This window comes from Trichosurus vulpecula, chromosome 6, assembly GCF_011100635.1.
Source record: "Trichosurus vulpecula isolate mTriVul1 chromosome 6, mTriVul1.pri, whole genome shotgun sequence".
In the NCBI taxonomy this organism is placed as follows: domain Eukaryota; kingdom Metazoa; phylum Chordata; class Mammalia; order Diprotodontia; family Phalangeridae; genus Trichosurus; species Trichosurus vulpecula.
The window spans coordinates 64,623,436-64,641,348 of NC_050578.1; the positions used below are offsets into that span (position 1 = coordinate 64,623,436).

General features: G+C 39.5%; 1 protein-coding gene across 2 annotated transcripts in view; it reads right to left on the reverse strand.

Moving 5' to 3' along the window:
- DNAJB14 (DnaJ heat shock protein family (Hsp40) member B14) overlaps positions 1-17,913 on the reverse strand; it is a 110,191-nt gene that overhangs the window by 12,892 nt on the left and 79,386 nt on the right. Inside the window, exons 4-6 of one of the 2 annotated variants that reach the window (XM_036762940.1) lie at positions 6,150-6,335; positions 3,477-3,571; positions 1,631-1,705 (exon numbers count right to left, since the gene is read on the reverse strand). In XM_036762940.1, coding sequence (XP_036618835.1) covers positions 1,673-1,705; positions 3,477-3,571; positions 6,150-6,335 — 314 coding nt within the window. In that variant the 3' untranslated portion in view covers positions 1,631-1,672. The remainder of the gene's footprint in view (positions 1-1,630; positions 1,706-3,476; positions 3,572-6,149; positions 6,336-17,913) is intronic. The other variant, XM_036762939.1, reaches the window with a different exon arrangement.

Sequence of the window (17,913 nt, forward strand, 5' to 3'; positions counted from 1 at the left end):
GTACATACAGTATAAAGGGTAAGTCAATCCAAAGTGGGGAGAGAGATAAGGCCTCCCAAAGAGGTGCTCACTGTTCCAAGTCTTGAAGGAACCCAGGAATTCTAAGAGGTGGCGGTGAGTAGGGGAAATGCTCTGTAAAAGAGGACAACGACCAGAAAAGCATGGGATGTGAGATATGGCTGGAAGAGAGGATGTTAAGGGGAATAATGTGTAAGAAGACAGAAATGGGTCAATTTGTAAGAATTTTCAAATGCCAAACAGGGGTTTATATTTTATTCTAAAGCTAATAGGGAGTCACTGGAGCTTAGATAGTGTAATATGATCAAGATCTGGGTTTTTAGGAAAATCACTTTGGCGCCTACACAAAATATGGACTGGAATGAGGAAAGACTTGAGACAGGGAGACAAAGCAGTAGGCTACTGCTGTAGATTAGCAGAGAGGTTATAGAGGCTTGAACCAGGGTAGGGGGTTACATGAGAAAGAGAGATGCTACAGGGAGAGAAATAACAAGATGTGACAGCTGACCAAATCTGTAATGAACTTGGCCTATGATTTCCACCTGTGCCATTCAGTAGCACATGAGGAGGAGCAAAAGATGCACAATAATTTAAAGTTGGGGCTTGGTGAGATATACATGGCAATTAAACAAGGGAGCGTGAGATTAGATGAAGTATAGCACGGAGCTGAGCTGTTCCCCAAGGAACTGGGGAGGAGACTACAGCCTGAGCAGGGCCAACAGACTGCGAAAGTACTGGAAATGATAGTATGGATGGAGAAGGAGAAAGGCGTAGGGAGAGACAGAATGATAAAAGAGTACGATCAGACAGGGGAATGCTGGTGCTCTCTGACATGGAAAAGAGTGCTTACAGGAGAAGGCAGGATTGGGAGTGTGACCATCACTGTATGAAACAGAGAAGTAGATCATCCAAGTAGAAAAGAATTAAGAACTGGATATTTGAGAAACTGTGGGCATGTGCACACACACACGTACCCCTCCCCCCATATTTTTAATACATATTAAAAAATCCCCTAGCATGAGGGTGTTGGTTGGGGTGAAATGATTGCTAGTGAAGGACTAAACTCATTGAGAAATGAAGAACAATGTCTTGAAAGTCAGTAGGTAACAGTCATCAGGATCTGGGGGACAAATTTGGTCGCACTGAACCTCAAAAAAGAGGCAGTGGAGGGAGAGTTTGAAAGTGGCAACGGGGAACAAGGAAAATTCAGACACGTTGGGTATGAAGGAAGGTGCGCTAGTGCAGGAAAGGGTGGCCAGCGATACAGGATCCTCTGGAGGGGAGAACTCAGTGAATATCAAAAGGTGAAAAGATCGAGGAAGAGACCTCTACTGAAAGAAAGTGTATTAAATGTAGAGTTCCAGAAGGCCTACTGAAAAGGAGGGAGGGGCAGCAGATGTATAGTGGGATGTAAGGGGGGCAGGCTGGGGTTGGGAGGTGAGTTTGTTCTTCAGTCATCAGAGGTTCACTGTCACATGGATGGGAAGAATAGAGAGGAGTATGCCAACCACTGGGGAGTGGGTACTAGAAGAGCATCAGTAGATGGGAGGGCTGCTGATAAAGGTAGGTGACCACAAGATTCATGGTTTCCATTTCCCTCTCCCCTACTCACCACGTTCAGCCCCTCACATGCCTAGCCTCAATGTAGGAAGTGTTACTGTGTCTTGGGGGCATCCAGAAATCCAACCTAGGGAGGGAAACAATAGAGCCTGATGTGTTGTGTCCCAGGGCATCTGGGAGCCCTGCAGGCAAGCATGAGGAAGGCCAGGTAGTGTTAGGTCACTCAAGTTTGATGTGCCATGCGTGTGGAAAACTAGTTTCAAATTCTAGGAAATATGTAAGATTTATAATTACTAATCTTAGTAGTGTTTATCTTACTAAATATACCCTATTAAATAAAAAGTTATTTGTACTTTTAAAACCTAACCTGGCAAATGGAAGTTTCTGATCAAATAGGAAGCTTTCAATATACTGGTACTTGACAAATAGCTAGCTTGAAAACAGAATTTTAGACCTGGAAAGGGCCTTAGAGATAATTTACTGCAGTATCCATTTTACAGATGAGGAAAAGTTCATATAGGTAGTTAGTGGAAGAATAAAACACAAATCTCTAGCCTTCTACTTCAATGACCTTGTCAGGATACCACGTTTTTACCCTTTATATTCACTGAGAGCACAGACCAGATAATTCCTCATAAACCCATTTTTGCCTTCCAGGAGAAGAGAAGTAACAAATATTTGAGGAAAAGGTAGTAGGCCTGGATAACTCTATGTTTGGGCTCTCCTGAGCTAAGATTCCAGTGAAAATTTTTAGGTAACTGCATAACTCTAAAGTGGCACAAACTGGATTAGGTTCAATGAAAAAAAATTTTAAATATGGAAAGTGAAGAGATGGTAATCAGGGAACAGATATTTATATAATTTGTTGCTATGGAAGACTAGCAAATACTGTGGGGAAATACCTGCAACCTGTATTCCTCATTTCCATCACAGAAAAAAAAGTTACCTTAGGCATGTTTTAAACTGGTACTTGTGAATATCTAAATGAAGGTTTATCCATTAGCCAGGAAGTGGTGGATAGTTATCTAAACATGATATAAAGTTTTAAGTCTCTGACAGGAGAACCTGCCTATGGATGGGCTGGAGTAAAAGTGAAACAAAGAACCTTTTAAGAGAAAGGAGAATGAGAAGAAAAAAAAAAAAGAATGACTGATCTATTTTAAATGTGAAGGTAGCAACTACCCAGAGAGAGCAGTTAAGAAAAAAGCATCCTTGTGGGGAGCAGCCTTGGAGGGGCCTTTTCCCCACGCAGAAAAGCCCTAGGGAGAGACTTGGTAAGGCACTGCTGGATGGAATCCAAATTCAAGGTTCAGGTGGTTGTAGAGGAGGCCCTGACATGAAACCAAAGGGCTGGGCCTGAAGCCCAGAGCAAGGAAAGAATGTGTTTTCCCAAAGGATGGGATTTAAAATAGCTGCACAACTCTGGAAATAGGTTGAACCTGTAAAAACAAGACCTTTCATGTTATATTAAATTTTATTAAGTAATGAAGTTTTATACTTGTAATTAACTTTATTATTTTACAAAATAGGAACTTTGTACTCCCAAGATTTCTCACACTATCCTGAAGCAATATCGAATACAAATGGCTTTGAAAGGTGTTTCTGATCTACTTAGGACAGGACTATGGGAAAGGACTGGGGGGCAGGAGGACAAAGGTGTAGCAGGCTGTGATTCAGAGATGTGAGGAGAAGAAAAATCCATATTCCCTTTGATGGTGGGACCAGAAGTGATCAGATGTATATGCAGATTTGCCTTCTTATTTGTGGATTGTGCAGATAGTTTCATTATAAATACTGTTTATAAGTTTATTTTTTATATAGCCCTCTCTACAACTCATACCACTTCAGTTAATTTCTGGGAACAAGGTAAATACAAGAAATTATATTTGAAAACATACATCGCCTCTTTCTTCTTCTCTCTCATGTCCACTATGCCGATGCTGGTGGTGATGACTATATCCTGCTCGTCCATTAGAAAATGAATGTACGCTACCTGAAGAGTTAAAGGCAATGTTAAGTCAAAAATAGCAGTAATGACTGAAAAGCTAAAAAAAAAAATCAATCCAAAACTCAGGAACTATAATCAAATTATTATCATTCAGAAAATTCACAATCAATCACTGTTTAAGTGACACCTGCAGGTCAAATACAAAGGGTTTTTTTTGGCGGGGGGGGGGGGCAGTTTAAGCAAACCATATATATCAATTATAAAGATTCTTTAAAAAGTTTCAGGCTACTTTTAAATTTAAATAACTTAAGTTTTAGGTGCGACAGAAACAATAAATATATGGTATTTAACAGCAAAATTTAAGGCAGCCACATAACAGAATGGATTACATTGTATTCATTCAGATGGCGCATCAAAGAAAAATGGGTACCATGGATAAGATGGTAAACTGTGCTCTATGGCTAGCAGAACTGAGGTTCATATCAGCTATGAAAACAAAATTTCTAAGTTATTATCATAAAGATTACTGATTGTATGATGCCTACATCCTAGGTTATTTGAGTTTTAAAGCTTAACAACTTGCATAAGGATTTTATAAAGACCCTGTAGATACTTCTAGATCTCACTCCCATGGCACCCCTTTCATAAGAAATTAGTGTTTTACCATTACGCCAAACTCAGTATTTCCCCAAACCAAATTAGTTATCTTTGGCATAAAAGGTGATTCTCTTCCTTATTAATGGCACCAATGCCCAAGATTAAACTAAAATAATTTTATTAATTCAAAAATATTTATTATTTTATTATTTTAATACTTCACAATTTAGATAAGAAACATAGTTATGATTCTGCATTCTCATAGTACCTTTGCTCTGAAGGGCAAAATAGTTTTTTTTTAAAAGTTACACAACTGACCAAAATCATTATCAGTATCATTCAGAAAAGGAGAGGAGGCAAAGATCTTCTGTCTCATTAATCAGGAATCCACTAATTTTACTAATAAATTACTACTAATTTATAGCAGTTCAAACTGTCCCTGAAATATCTTTTGATTAAGGCTGCTCTTCTCCACTTACTGCAACCACCCTGGTTGAGACCGTCATCTTTCTTCATCCAGACTGCTGTAATAAATAACCTCTTAACTCTCTTCCTCCTCGAGTGCCATATACTTTACACCAAAGCTTGAGTAATCCTTTTAAAACACTGCAATGTTCTTTCACTTCTCTTCTCAAAAAACTGTAATCATTTTCTACTGCTTGGTATAAGACATATAAAGGCCTTCTCAGATCCAGCTCCAACCTATTTTTCCAGCCTTGTTTCAGCACATTCCCCTTTAGGTAGTCTATAGTGCAGCTAAACTGGACTGCTCTTCATTACTCATCATTTTTTCCTTTCCTGCATCTTTGTTCTTCATGCCTGGAATAGACCCTCACCCTCAACTCATCTGTTATGCACCTCCCCACCCCAATCCTCTCTATTACAGGTCCAATTCTGATGTCAATTCCTTCATGAAACCTAGAATGACTTGCCCAGGTGAAACCGATCTTTGACGTTCTCAAACTTTTCACTGCACTCCGGATCTTGTCTGTGTACTTCTCATTTAATCTTGTGTCATAGTTATTTGTGCGCTACCCTGCTCCCTCAGTAGAGCCCAGTACCAAGCGCAGTTTCTTGCATATAGCAGACACTTAATAAATAATGGTTCTATTTTTTGCTGAACAGACAAAATCTTCTAGATCTTATCTACCAGATGAAAGCTGCGGCAATGCCAATCATTAATTGATGAGGCTATCCAATTAGCGAATATACAACTAGATAAGGGGATTTCACCGGCAAAGGCAAACTGCAGCTGAGGAAACTTCCTTTCCCAACGTGGATCTGCAGTTGTTCTACATCCCCTAGCCTACAAGAGCTGTCTGGTTCAGTGACCTGGGTCACTGGGACACACCCCCTGGGTGTGTCCGAGGCAGCACTGGAAGCCGGGCAGGCCTTCCTGACCCACAGGCTGGTTCTCTTGTCCACTATTCCACAAAGCCTGGCCATATGTTAATCTGATGGTTATTTGTAGCCTCTATTAGGCACCAACTTAACAGCTTCAATCCAGTTACTCTACGTACTTAATGGAATAAAATTGTGTTTAGAAAAATACCTGGTCCAACCTTTTCACTAACAGATTACCATTCATGATATTTTGCTGTAAGAACAGGAAACCTGTGCAAATGAAGTAGTTCCTGTACAGTCAAAGGGCTTAAATCCAAAGTATTTTCATCTTCTAGCAATAACAGTAGCCCACAGTTGTATGGAGCTTGAAGGTCTGTAAAGTGCTTTCTAGATGTTGCTTAGTAGCCCTCAGAGCTCCAACCATAAGTCCTTAAGGTTTCACTGATTCTCTAATTTTCTGCTGCTTCCCTCCATAGCTTTTTTTGTAGAGAAGAGCCATGAGCTTCACTGCCCTCAGAACACAGATGACATTAAAGGCAGTAACAGATACCCATTTCCGCCTCCTGGACTTTTTGCTCATAACTCTGCATCTTTGGCAAAGAGAGGAGTGATAAGTCAAAAGACTTAATTGAAAATCTCTAACTTCAATAAATAAGCTTTATATGAATAGCTATTACAGTACCTGATGGAAATCCACCACCAAAGAATATATTAAACAAATCTTCTGGAGTTATATCAGCTTCACAGCCTCTGTGGAAATTAAATCTACCATTGTTTTGGTGATTACACGCTTGGTCTTCATTGCCTGTGAGGTCATACTGCTTTCTTTTTTCAGGATTGCTTAAAACAGCATAGGCATTTCCAATCTCTGAAATATTTAGTGAACAAAAGTAAGTAAACCACATTACAACAGATATATTAAGCTACATATATCTAACTTAAATCAAGAAGATGCTGCCTATCAATCAAGAGGACAGTAAAAATGGTTATCCTTCAAAGACAAGTTTACATTATTTCTGTAATTGCATAGGTAACAATCTCCAGGTACTCAACAACATTAACCCACTAAATACCGACTCTCATTTCTGTCCTAGCTGCTGTTACTCTTCTATCCATACCAGCCCTTCCTCCTCTGGGACTCCATTCATAAATGTTTGGCTCAAGTGTCCTCTCTGCCAAGGCCCTCTCCTTACTCTGAGAGAATATGACAGCTCTCCCTCCTCTCAGCTTTTCTAGATAGGCGACCTTGACTTTCTGTAGTTTGGTATTTCATTCCTCTGCTCACTTGATGGTACCTGAAGGACCTGTTTCACTTTTCATTGCTTATCCACCAGTTTTCACCAATGTCAGGACAAAGTTACCAGGACATACATGCTTATGATTCCATCTTGTGGTCAGCTACATCCTTAAGCAGAAACACACGAAGTTTAAAAGCTAGTCCTGTCTATATTCCAATTGTGGTATTTTATAATAATAGTAAATGACTCTTCTTTAAATATTTCACAATATTATAAGACCTAAAAAGAAGCCTTCTAGAACATTAGGCAGATTCTCAATGAAGGAGTCATGGGAGGAAATGGAGAAGGTCACAAAGAATAAAAAGGTAGGGCTAGACTGTAGTCTACATAAGTGGGGCAGTATCCAAATTAATGGGATCATAAATCCACTGAAGTATATTAGTATGTCTAATTTTCTTAACTAAAGTTCATGCTTCTAATCCTACTTTTTCTGGACTTAAAAGTTCATGTTATCTCCCACAGTGGTTAGACATATGGGAACACTCAAATTCTTGTTTTTAATGAATGAACCACAGATCTATTCAGAAACTCTAATTTTTTTAAAAAAATTCTAAAGCCACATTGCAAGACCTAAAATTAATGGAATTTGTTATTAGAATTTTCCATCCAGCTAGAAAGTCTGTTCAAAAGAGAATCTAAGATAACCTGATTTTATGTGCTAATCACAAAATTTTTAGCGCTAGAAGAGACCTTAAAGATATTTGTTCTTTCCCCTTTATTTTACAAATTGGGGGCCTAAGGCTCAGAAGGGTTAAATGACTTGCCCATGGTCACACAGGGGCTAAGTTTTCAACTGCATCAATCAGGAAGGAAATATATATCAATTCGTCTTCACAGTAAGTCCCATGGGTTACCCAAATTCTCTAGTGGTATTGAAATTGTTTTGTTGAATATTGCTTAAAATTAAGAGGCCTACATCATTTGAATCATAGTTGAATAAAATTGTGAAATACAAGTGAAATACAAACTAAAACACTGTTACAGTGTAAATGATGACTAAAAGGAAGTCAGACAAATATAGGAAGACATGAACTAAAGAGAGGCAAAGAAAGCAAAACCAATGGAACAAGATATTAAATGACTATAATAATTGTACTGTAAAATAATAATGTAAATGAAAACAGTACCCAAAACACTAGAATTTAAATTATACACAATGTCAAATCTTGGTTCCAGAGACCTGATGATGACACAAACTTCCTCTCAGCAAAGAAGCACATATAGTAAGTTTGCTTTAACTTTTTCTTGCTATAAGAAAGTCTTTTGGGGATAAAAAGTGGATATAAGATTAGGAAGTAACAGTGGTATAAAAAACAAAAAGCTCTAATAAAACAAAAAATAAAATAAGTGAACCACCAGCTAGAGAGTAAGAAAAAATTTATTATATAAAATTTCTAATATATATTTTGTAAAGGATCCGACTGTGATGCTGAGAACTACAGGACAATGCCATCATGTTAAAGCCTAAGGTAGCATTTCCCAAACTGTCCTTTGTAAACCTTGTTGTTCCCACATGATATGAATACTAATGCTAGTGATCTTCTTGCTAAGCAATAAAATATTAAACTATTTCATCAAAAATACTCTATGTGGCAATTTATTATGAAAATAGGTTTAGTTATGTTTTCCCCCAAATGGTAACCTATACTCTCTGTCTAGTAGTTATGGGTTGCATCAACATATCTCAAGCTCCAAAATGTTCTCTGGTTAAATTAGTTTGAGAAATGCTAGGCCAAGGTAGTGGGTACAAAAGCTTTAAATATCTGACAAAGATTTGAGTACCTTGCTGTTCAACATAATTCAGTCTCTTGATGTCAAGTACCAGAAAGCATGACAGAACTACTAAGAACATTAAAGAAGAAAAGAACATTAAGAAGTGAATGACTAAGAGATGTAAGGAAAAAACAGTAAGCTATGAAGTCTGAGAACCACCCATACAACACCCTCCACAAGTCCATGACTATGCTTAAGAAGCTAAGTCCCTTTAGAAGGATGTAACACCAGCTCGCAGTGGGTCATAGACTCACAGTTACTGCCACCCTAGCCTGAGAACACTGCAGGCTACTTTATTGGTGGATTTAACTGTCTAAGTTCAGCCCTACCATCATTACATTTATTTTCATCTTTAAACATTGCTGTTGTCACTGGAAATTGAAATTATAGAGTAGTTTGCTTCAGGCTCTCCTTCCCTGTTGTATCAGCAGCACCTGAGACAAAATCATAACCAAGAAAATTCTTTAAGTGCACAATTAGAGTAATTTGCTTCAACAAGCTCAACTTTCTGAACTGTTCAATTTTGAAACTTTGTCTACATGATGTTCTCATCTGCAAGTAAATGACTATAGAATTATTCTGGGATAAGGTCACAATTAAAGCTGTGAGCTCTGCTCTCATTTTGTGATTACACTGTTGGAGAATAGTTTTAGCTGGATTCATAAAACTCATCTTCTGAAGGCCAAGTTATCCAATAAGGAAAATGGCCAACTGTGGAGGGTCTATCATCCCTCAGGACATCTTCCTCAATGTCAACTACTACGATTTCTCCCTCATCTTCTGAAGGAATAAAGAGTGGGTTAAAAATAGGGGTTTAGGTTAAAGAATTTCCTTCCTTGCTTGGAAAAGAGAATAGGAAACAAATGTGGAGAGTTCAGACTCACTAAGATACCTTCAAGTGGGCATATACAGATCCTCTAACATACGTTTTGTTGTTGTTCAGTCATGGCTAACTCTTTATGGTCCCGCAGACTACGATATCCACGGGGTTTTCTTGGCAAAGATAGTGGAGTAGTTCATCACCTCCTTCTCCAGTGGATTAAGGAAAACATAAGTTAAGTGACTTGCCCAGGGTTACAGTGTTTGAGGCTGGATTTGAAATCAGGTCTTCCTGACTCAAGGCCCAGTGTTCTATCCACTGAACTATCTAGATGCCCTTAATATACATTTATTTTGGATAAAATCTGAAAAAACCTGAGTGTCAAAATTTAAAAATACCTAGAAAGCTTGTTTTTATTCTTTTTAAAATTTATATACCATTTTAAGATTTGTAAAGAGCCTTAATATCTAATAAGAGATCCTCACAACAACCCTGTGGAGGAAGTGCAACTCATATCCTCGTTTTAAAGAAGACAAAACAGGACGAGAGGCTAAGTGACTTTCCCAGGGTCTTACAACTAGGAAGCATCTTAGGCAAGATTTGAACAGTCTTCCTGACTCCAAGTTTCTACCTATATGGAGCAGGGAGGCACTACCTACCTGTCTCATTTTTATTCGTAAAATACATAATCTCATTCTATCTAGAACGCAGTTTCCGAAATCCATCCTATTTTGAACATGAGAAATAGGATGGGGAAAAAAGACCTCTGAGCAGTCATGTAGATGTAAAATTTATGCAAAAAAATACAGATACTTTATTCAAAGTGAAATGTGCTTTTCATGCCCTATTAAAACATATTACAAAAAATGACAGTCAATAGCAAAGCAATAGTCTTAAAAATGAGGAAAAACAGATTCCAGATTTCAAAAAGGAGCACTCTGGACACTTCATTTACGAGTGACATAGTACCATACACATCAATAAACCCCTCCCTATGCGTACCACAGTTTATCAGCTGATGATCCTGAGTTATCAAGAAAAGGTTATATCATATTCAATACGTCCTTCAGAAAGAGACTAAGAAGTATATAAAATACTTTAGAAATATTTTCATCATGAATGATTGCAAGTGTTAAGAATTTTTCAACTACTCAGAAAGATCCATTTCCCCAGGGTTCCAAATAGCATTAAGGTAAACCCTGGGTTCATTTGTTCACTGAAACAGCACCAGCACTAAATGTATTGTTAATACAACTGACAATTTATGTAATGCTTAAGGTTTCCAAAGTATTTTCCACATATTACTGTACTTCTCACGCTGGGCAGCCTGTGTTCTTAAAGGCATCATCTTAACAGGAAGTTCAATTTTAATTTGTTTAGTTTCAGCACAATTTTAGTGGGTGGCATTGTTTTGTCTTATGTAATATTTTTATAGGTGAATGGAAGAGAAATTACAACAAAAACTTCAGGGTCAATTAGTGGTCATAGTCTATGTAGCAGTGTTTTCCAGATAAAGGAGGGGGTTATATTTTTAAGCATTAAACAACTTGCATTTTAAATATTTCATGAAATACAGGAAGTCTCTGATGGGCAGAGACGAAAAGGCCATGCCCACCTTTGCCTCCTCTCTCTTCATGGAGTCAGCTGCCAGTTGACTCCCCCCAATTCAGAATAACAGGTAAAATGACTGACCTAGGAGGTACGTTTCTTATGCAAACACACAAGGGTATTTTCTGCTTTACAATTTAGAGCAAATGATTGGTAGCAAAGCTCCAGCTTAAGTGTATTTTCCCGTGAAAAAAAGTGGTCACTCTGGATACTATGAGTCAAATAGGCTTTTTTGGCCTGACTTGGGAAACTAATCACCATTCCCCCACTAAGCAGCACCATTTACACAGGAAAGCAGTCTAAACTCCAAACTAACTAACTTACAAATGAACTTTTGCTATGTTCCAGACTACCTATTAATCTCTATCAATGCTATTCTATCCAGGGACCAAAATCTACTGCTGTATCTCTCATGAAGACATTATATTAGTTTTAGGACAAAACCAAGCTCCAAAGCCAGACTTCAATTGGACTTGATTCTTATGAGCTGAAAGCTTTCTTCTTTAATTGGTGACATAAACAGAAATAGCCTCAATCTTACTAGAGTTTCCATCTAAATATTTTTCAAACTTAAATGCGTGTTCTTGAGATGTTTTGTTATGGCATTTTATAAAATACCTGGAATATTACCATCACACTGAAAGTGCGTAATTTTTAGAAAATTCATTTGAGAGGCAGTGCTTTTCACATCTTTCATATTATTCCCCTATTCGAGAACTTATTATTGCTTCCTACTACTATAAAATCTAGTCCATGCTTCAGCAGTCTCATTTGAAGTCCTCTCTGATATTGCCTCACCTTGCCTGTCCAATCAGGCTGCAGTCACCTCTCCAAGCCTTTTCTCAAACTACTGTCCCCTAACTGCACACTTCCTCTGACTCCTCTCTACCCAGACAGCCTTCAAAATCTTCCTTGAGGGGGGCGGAGCCAAGATGGCGGCTGGTAAGCACGGACTAGAGTGAGCTCCGTACCCGAGTCCCTCCAAAAACCTATAAAAATGGCTCTGAACCAATTCTAGAACGGCAGAACCCACAGAACAGCAGAGGGAAGCAGGGCTCCAGCCCAGGACAGCCTGGATGGTCTCTGGGTGAGGTCTATTCCACACGGAGCTGGGAGCTGGGAACGGAGTGGAGCAGAGCCCAGCCTGAGCGGCGTGGACGATCCAGACCAGAAGCCTGGTGGAGGGGGCCCTAGCGCCCTGAATATGTGAGCTGCGGCAGTTACCAGACCCCTCGACCCACAAACACCAAAGACTGCGGAGAAGGTTAGTGGGAAAAGCTGCGGGAGTGGAAGGAGTTCGCGGTTCGGCTTCCAGCCCCGGGGGCAGCGGAGGTGGGGCAGCTACAGCTGTTGTTACTTCCGGCTCCAGGCCCACCTGGTGGGAGGAATTAAGTGGCGGATCAGAGCAGGAGTGCAACAGCCTGCTGAAGATCTAAGTCCAGTCTGGACTGGGGGTCCTTGGGGAAGGAGGAGTGCGGCTCTGACAGAGCTGGCACCTCCCCCCCAAACGTAGAACATAGAACTCGTTAGTCTACAAGCAGTCATACCCCACTGAAAAACTCAAGGGTCAAGTTAGTTGGTTGGGAATATGGCCAGGCAGCGAAAACGCGCCCAGATTCAGTCTCAGACTTTGGATTCTTTCTTTGGTGACAAAGAAGACCAAAACATACAGCCTAAAGAAGACAACAAAGTCATAGAGCCTACAACCAAAGCCTCCAAGAAAAACATGAACTGGCCCCAGGCCATAGAAGAACTCAAAAAGGATTTGGAAAAGCAAGTTAGAGAAGTAGAGGAAAAATTGGGAAGAGAAATGAGAAGGATGCGAGAAAACCATGAAAAACAAGTCAATGACTTGCTAAAGGAGACCCAAAAAAATACTGAAAAATACACTGAAGAAAACAACACCTTAAAAAACAGACTAACTCAAATGGCAAAAGAGCTCCAAAAAGCCAATGAGGAGAAGAATGCCTTGAAAGGCAGAATTAGCCAAATGGAAAAGGAGGTCCAAAAGACCACTGAAGAAAATACTACTTTAAAAATTAGATTGGAACAAGTGGAAGCTAGTGACTTTATGAGAAATCAGGATATTATAAAACAGAACCAGAGGAATGAAAAAATGGAAGACAAAATCTTCCTTGAGAACTATGAACCACAATGATTTCCTGTTCTTAATTTCCCACTAGGCTTGTCTGTGGTATACATGTTAGCAAATTTATTCTTTCCTATTGTTCTCTCAAGGCTTCTTGTAAATCAGGCTCATCTCTTCAATTAGATTGAAAGCTCCTTGAGGGCAGGGCCAAATCTCCCATTTCTTTTGTTTTCTTTCCCAATGGCACTGAGCACATGGGCATTAAACTGGCCAAACTGAATTACATCTCAAATGAGTCTTCTGTACTAAGGATATGATCATTGCAGGGTATCTTCAGACCCTAGAGCACTCATGGGCAAGCTTCTGCTCCAGTCTACTGCCACATTAAATGATCAAAGAGTTAATCTATGGCATATGCTTATTTCATTTCTGTACTCTTAATGAGTCCAGCTAGTTTAAGCAGCACCAAAAAATGTTTAAAGGCCTTTAAAACGAAGATCTCCTCTAGTTAAGTCTTCTTGAAATAATTTCTGGAATAATTTCAGAAGCAGGGAAGGTTAGAGACTGTTTCATTCAACAAACATCTGAATGCCTATTCTTTGCATAGCATTTTCAGTCCCGGACTCTCTAGTTGGGAGAGACAAAGTATACACAGATGAAAAGTTGAATGACAACAAAATTTGACAACCATTTAAGAAATGGTACAGAGTAGTCCACAATTAAGTTCCAACTGAAGGTAGTAAGTGTTTTAAAAAGTCAAATGAAGGAGACAGACACATTTCGGCTTGAATGATCAGGGACAGCTTCATGAAGGAAGTGAGACCTAGCTGGGTCATGAAAGATGGGGGCAGGGAGAACAAAAAAGGGGAGGCACAATTTAATTGGGATATGGCTTAGAAGGAAGAATGTGTTTGACCCGCTAACATGTAAGAATAAAAATAGGCAGCAGTGGAGATTTCATATAAGGGCATGATAGTGAGTGGGATGGTGAAGACCTCTCATGGAATCTGGGTCTCAGCCTTTCTCTGAATTGAGTGGGATAAAATGGAGGTGAGGGCTTTTTGGTATGGCTCTGGGCTTCTGATTGACAGCCAGACCTAAGTTTCATGTTACTAAAAATCACCTGAACTGCGTCCTCACCAAATAAGAGTAAAGATGTTTTGTAGGAGTTTGTACTGGATAAACTAATATTTCCTTGTTCCTGGGGTAGATTCCAGCGTTTTAGATGGTGAGCCTGAACTCCACCAATGGGAGTAAAAGTCAGTGGCGGGTGGGGGTTGTTTTCGTTAAGGTATACAAGTTCTGCTTTCTGGGCCTGCCTCTCCCTACAGATTGTCTATCAGTTGCGCGAGATCATAAATAAAGACTCCTTTTTCTCCTTTTGGCTTCTATGAGACGTCTCTGAATATTACTTGAGTTGTCTCACACAAATAGGATCTAAAACTGGCATCTTAGATTCTTTCACTAAATAATCACTAATGAACAGCTACTCTGTGCAGAGGATTGTGCAAGGGATGACATCCAGACCGGGCGTGGCTAAGCATTCATCACAGGATCTAGAGCTGGAAGGGAGGTCAAAGGCCATCTAGTTCACCCCTTTCTTTTTATGGAAGAGAACACTGAGGCCCAGGGAAGTGAAGTGGCCTGTCCAGTGTCATACATGTAGTAAACATCCCAAATGGAATTTGGATTGTCTGGCCCTATAGTCATTGTGTTTTTTCCACTGTTAACAATGGCTTTTTTTAACTTCCCTCCTAATTGGTTATAAATCCTGCGTTATTTAAAAAAATGTGGACAAGACTCAATCCTTACATGTAAGTAAATGGGGTTCATGTGAAGTTTTTTCTATTTATGATGTAAGAAAACAAAAAATAACTTATCAGAAAAAGAGACATGGAGAAATGTTTTTCTTTTGCCTGGGAAAACTTTTAAATTTTATTTTTTAAAAATTTGGCCTGGCCCTATGATTTCATTGCTATAAGGAATTCACCGATGAGGAAACTCCCTTTTCCCAGTGTAGATTAGCACCACCTTTACAATTTACAGAATTGTCTAAAGCAGTGTGAAGGTAAATGACTTGGCTAACATGACACAGCCAGCATGCATCAGAAGTGGTATCTGAAACCAGGTTCCAAGGCCTGCTAGCCACTACACCACACTTGCTTTTCATATTTCATTTTAGCACTAAAATGATTAAAAATTTTTCATTCTTCGAAAAAAAATCTACTAAAACTAAATGATAATTAGCATTTGCTGGCATTAGTTTGGAGTTAAATTGTGAAGAGCCTTGAATGTCAATAGATTTACAGCTGGAAAGGACCTTAGAGATACATCATCTTGTTCAACCCGCTCGTTTTTCAGTTGAGGACACAGAGGCCCAGGGGGCAAAGTTACTTGTCCAAGGTCACACAGACAGTAAACATTAGAGCAAGGATTTGAACCCATATCCTGATTCTAGAACCAGGGCTCTTTCCACTAACCATTCTGCCTCAAATTGAATGAAACAATATGGCCCAGAGTAGGCCAAATGGGCATTCATTTGACATAATAAATTCATTTTTAGTTTAAAAAAATACACACATTTTAGAATATATTTTAAGAAGAATTAAATCTGTTACCCACTTACTCCTTAGTGTAAATCATCTCAAACACATAATCAAAGTGTCTTCCTCCCAACACAGAGCTGAAACAGGATACTTTGAGGAAATTCAATTAGTTGGGGATGGTGGGGTGGGGGGGGGGGAGTGGGATACTTTGGAGGATGCAAAGCTAGTAAAAGTGGAAAACCAGATAAAGAGATCAACAACAGGAGGTCTCTAGGCAGCTGGGAGAAGTGGGTGGAGGAGAGAGGATGCAAGATGGTGGTGAGAAAAGGTTGTAAAAAGGGAGGTGGGAGGGCAGGGAAAACAAACTTCACCTACTTTGGAATTCCTCCTAGGACCCTGATGGCAACAAGTGCCCCAGATGCCATTATTTCCTCTGTCACCTGCTGTAGGCTGCCAACATCCCTGTTTATAGGTGCAACTCGATTTAGGCAAACCCATTATAAGAAAATCTGGGTTTTCAAAAAGAAAGAAATTAGGGAGGGGTTATGTGATCATTTTCTTTACAAAAGAATTTACCATCTAATTCCTTTAAACACACAAGGAAAACTCATGATTTTAAATGACTTGATTTATAAAAATTTAGTTTATACATTACTTTTAAGGAACATATGTATTGCCTAAAACCAGGTACACTTATATTCACAATAAAAATTTAGTTTATACATTACTTTTAAGGAACATATGTATTGCCTAAAACCAGGTACACTTATATTCACAATCAAAGAGTTACAAGTAATCTAGAAAAGTTATTTAGTTCATATCTCCTCAGTGGTATATAACTGAATAAGCCCTGGCCTGGTAGTCAGAAGGCCTGATTTAGGTGCTGGTGACTTTGACCACATTTTGTCTTACTTCAATTTCTTTATCTGTCAAATGAGGGGGCTGGACCAGATTATCTCTAGGGTCTTATCCAGCTCTATGAGTCTATTAAATTCTATTCTTTGAAAGCAAATAGATTTAACAAAACATCATAAAGAAGTCACACCATATAGGTAACTTAAAACTCTCATGATTTAACACATTATCCTTTTGGGTTCCATTTTTTGGGGATATAAATATTCTGAACAAAAACTACATCTGCAATAAAGGAGCTTATTAAAACTGCTTTTAAAAATTTTAGATGACAATAAACTACAATAATTACATAGGCATTTACATTAGTTATTAGGGTAGAACTAGCTAGCGCTTTGCTAATATTACTTCACGGAAGAGACTGAAGGAAAAACCTTATTTCCTTAGGGATTTTAATATTAATTTTCCTTGGATAATCAAAAACTGCTACTACAACAGTTGTTTCCAAATAATTTTTTTTTAAAAAAACACAGTTATCAGGGGCAGAGCCAAGATGGCGGCTGGAAAGCAGGGACTAGCGTGACCTCCCTGCCGAGTCCCTCCAAAAACCTATAAAAAATGGCTCTGAACCAATTCTAGAACGGCAGAACCCACAAAACAGCAGAGAGACGCAGGGCTCCAGCCCAGGACAGCCTTGATGGTCTCTAGGTGAGGTCTATCCCACACAGAGCTCGGAGCAGAGGGGAACCGTGGAGAGCCGAGCCCAGCGTGAGCTGCGAGGACCAACCAGACCAGAAGCTGGGCGGAAAGTGCCCTAGCGCCCTGAATCAGTGAGCTGCGGCAGTTACCAGACTTCTCAACCCACAAACACCAAAGACAACAGAGAAGGTTAGTGGGAAAAGCTGCGAGAGTGGAAGGAGTTCGAGGTTTGGCTACCAGCCCCAGGAGCAGCTGAGGTGGGGCAGCTACAGCTGTTGTTGCTTCCGACCCCAGGCCCACCTGGTGGGAGGAATTAAGTGGTGGATCAGAGCAGGAGTGCACAGCCTGCTGAAGATCTAAGCTCAGTCCGGGCTGGGGATTCTTGGGGAAGGAGCTGGTGTGGCAGAGCTGGCACATGCCCCCAAATGTGAAACATAGAACTCTTTAGTCTACAAGCAGTCATACCCCCACGGAAAACTCAAGGGTCAGGTTAGTTGGTTGGGAATATGGCCAGACAGCGAAAACACACCCAGATTCAGTCTCAAACTTTGGATTCTTTCTTTGGTTACAAAGAAGACCAAAACATACAGCCAGAAGAAGTCAACAAAGTCATAGAGCCTACAACCAAAGCCTCCAAGAAAAACATGAACTGGCCCCAGGCCATGGAAGAGCTCAAAAAGGATTTGGAAAAGCAAGTTAGAGAAGTAGAGGAAAAATTGGGAAGAGAAATGAGAAGGATGCAAGAAAACCATGAAAAACAA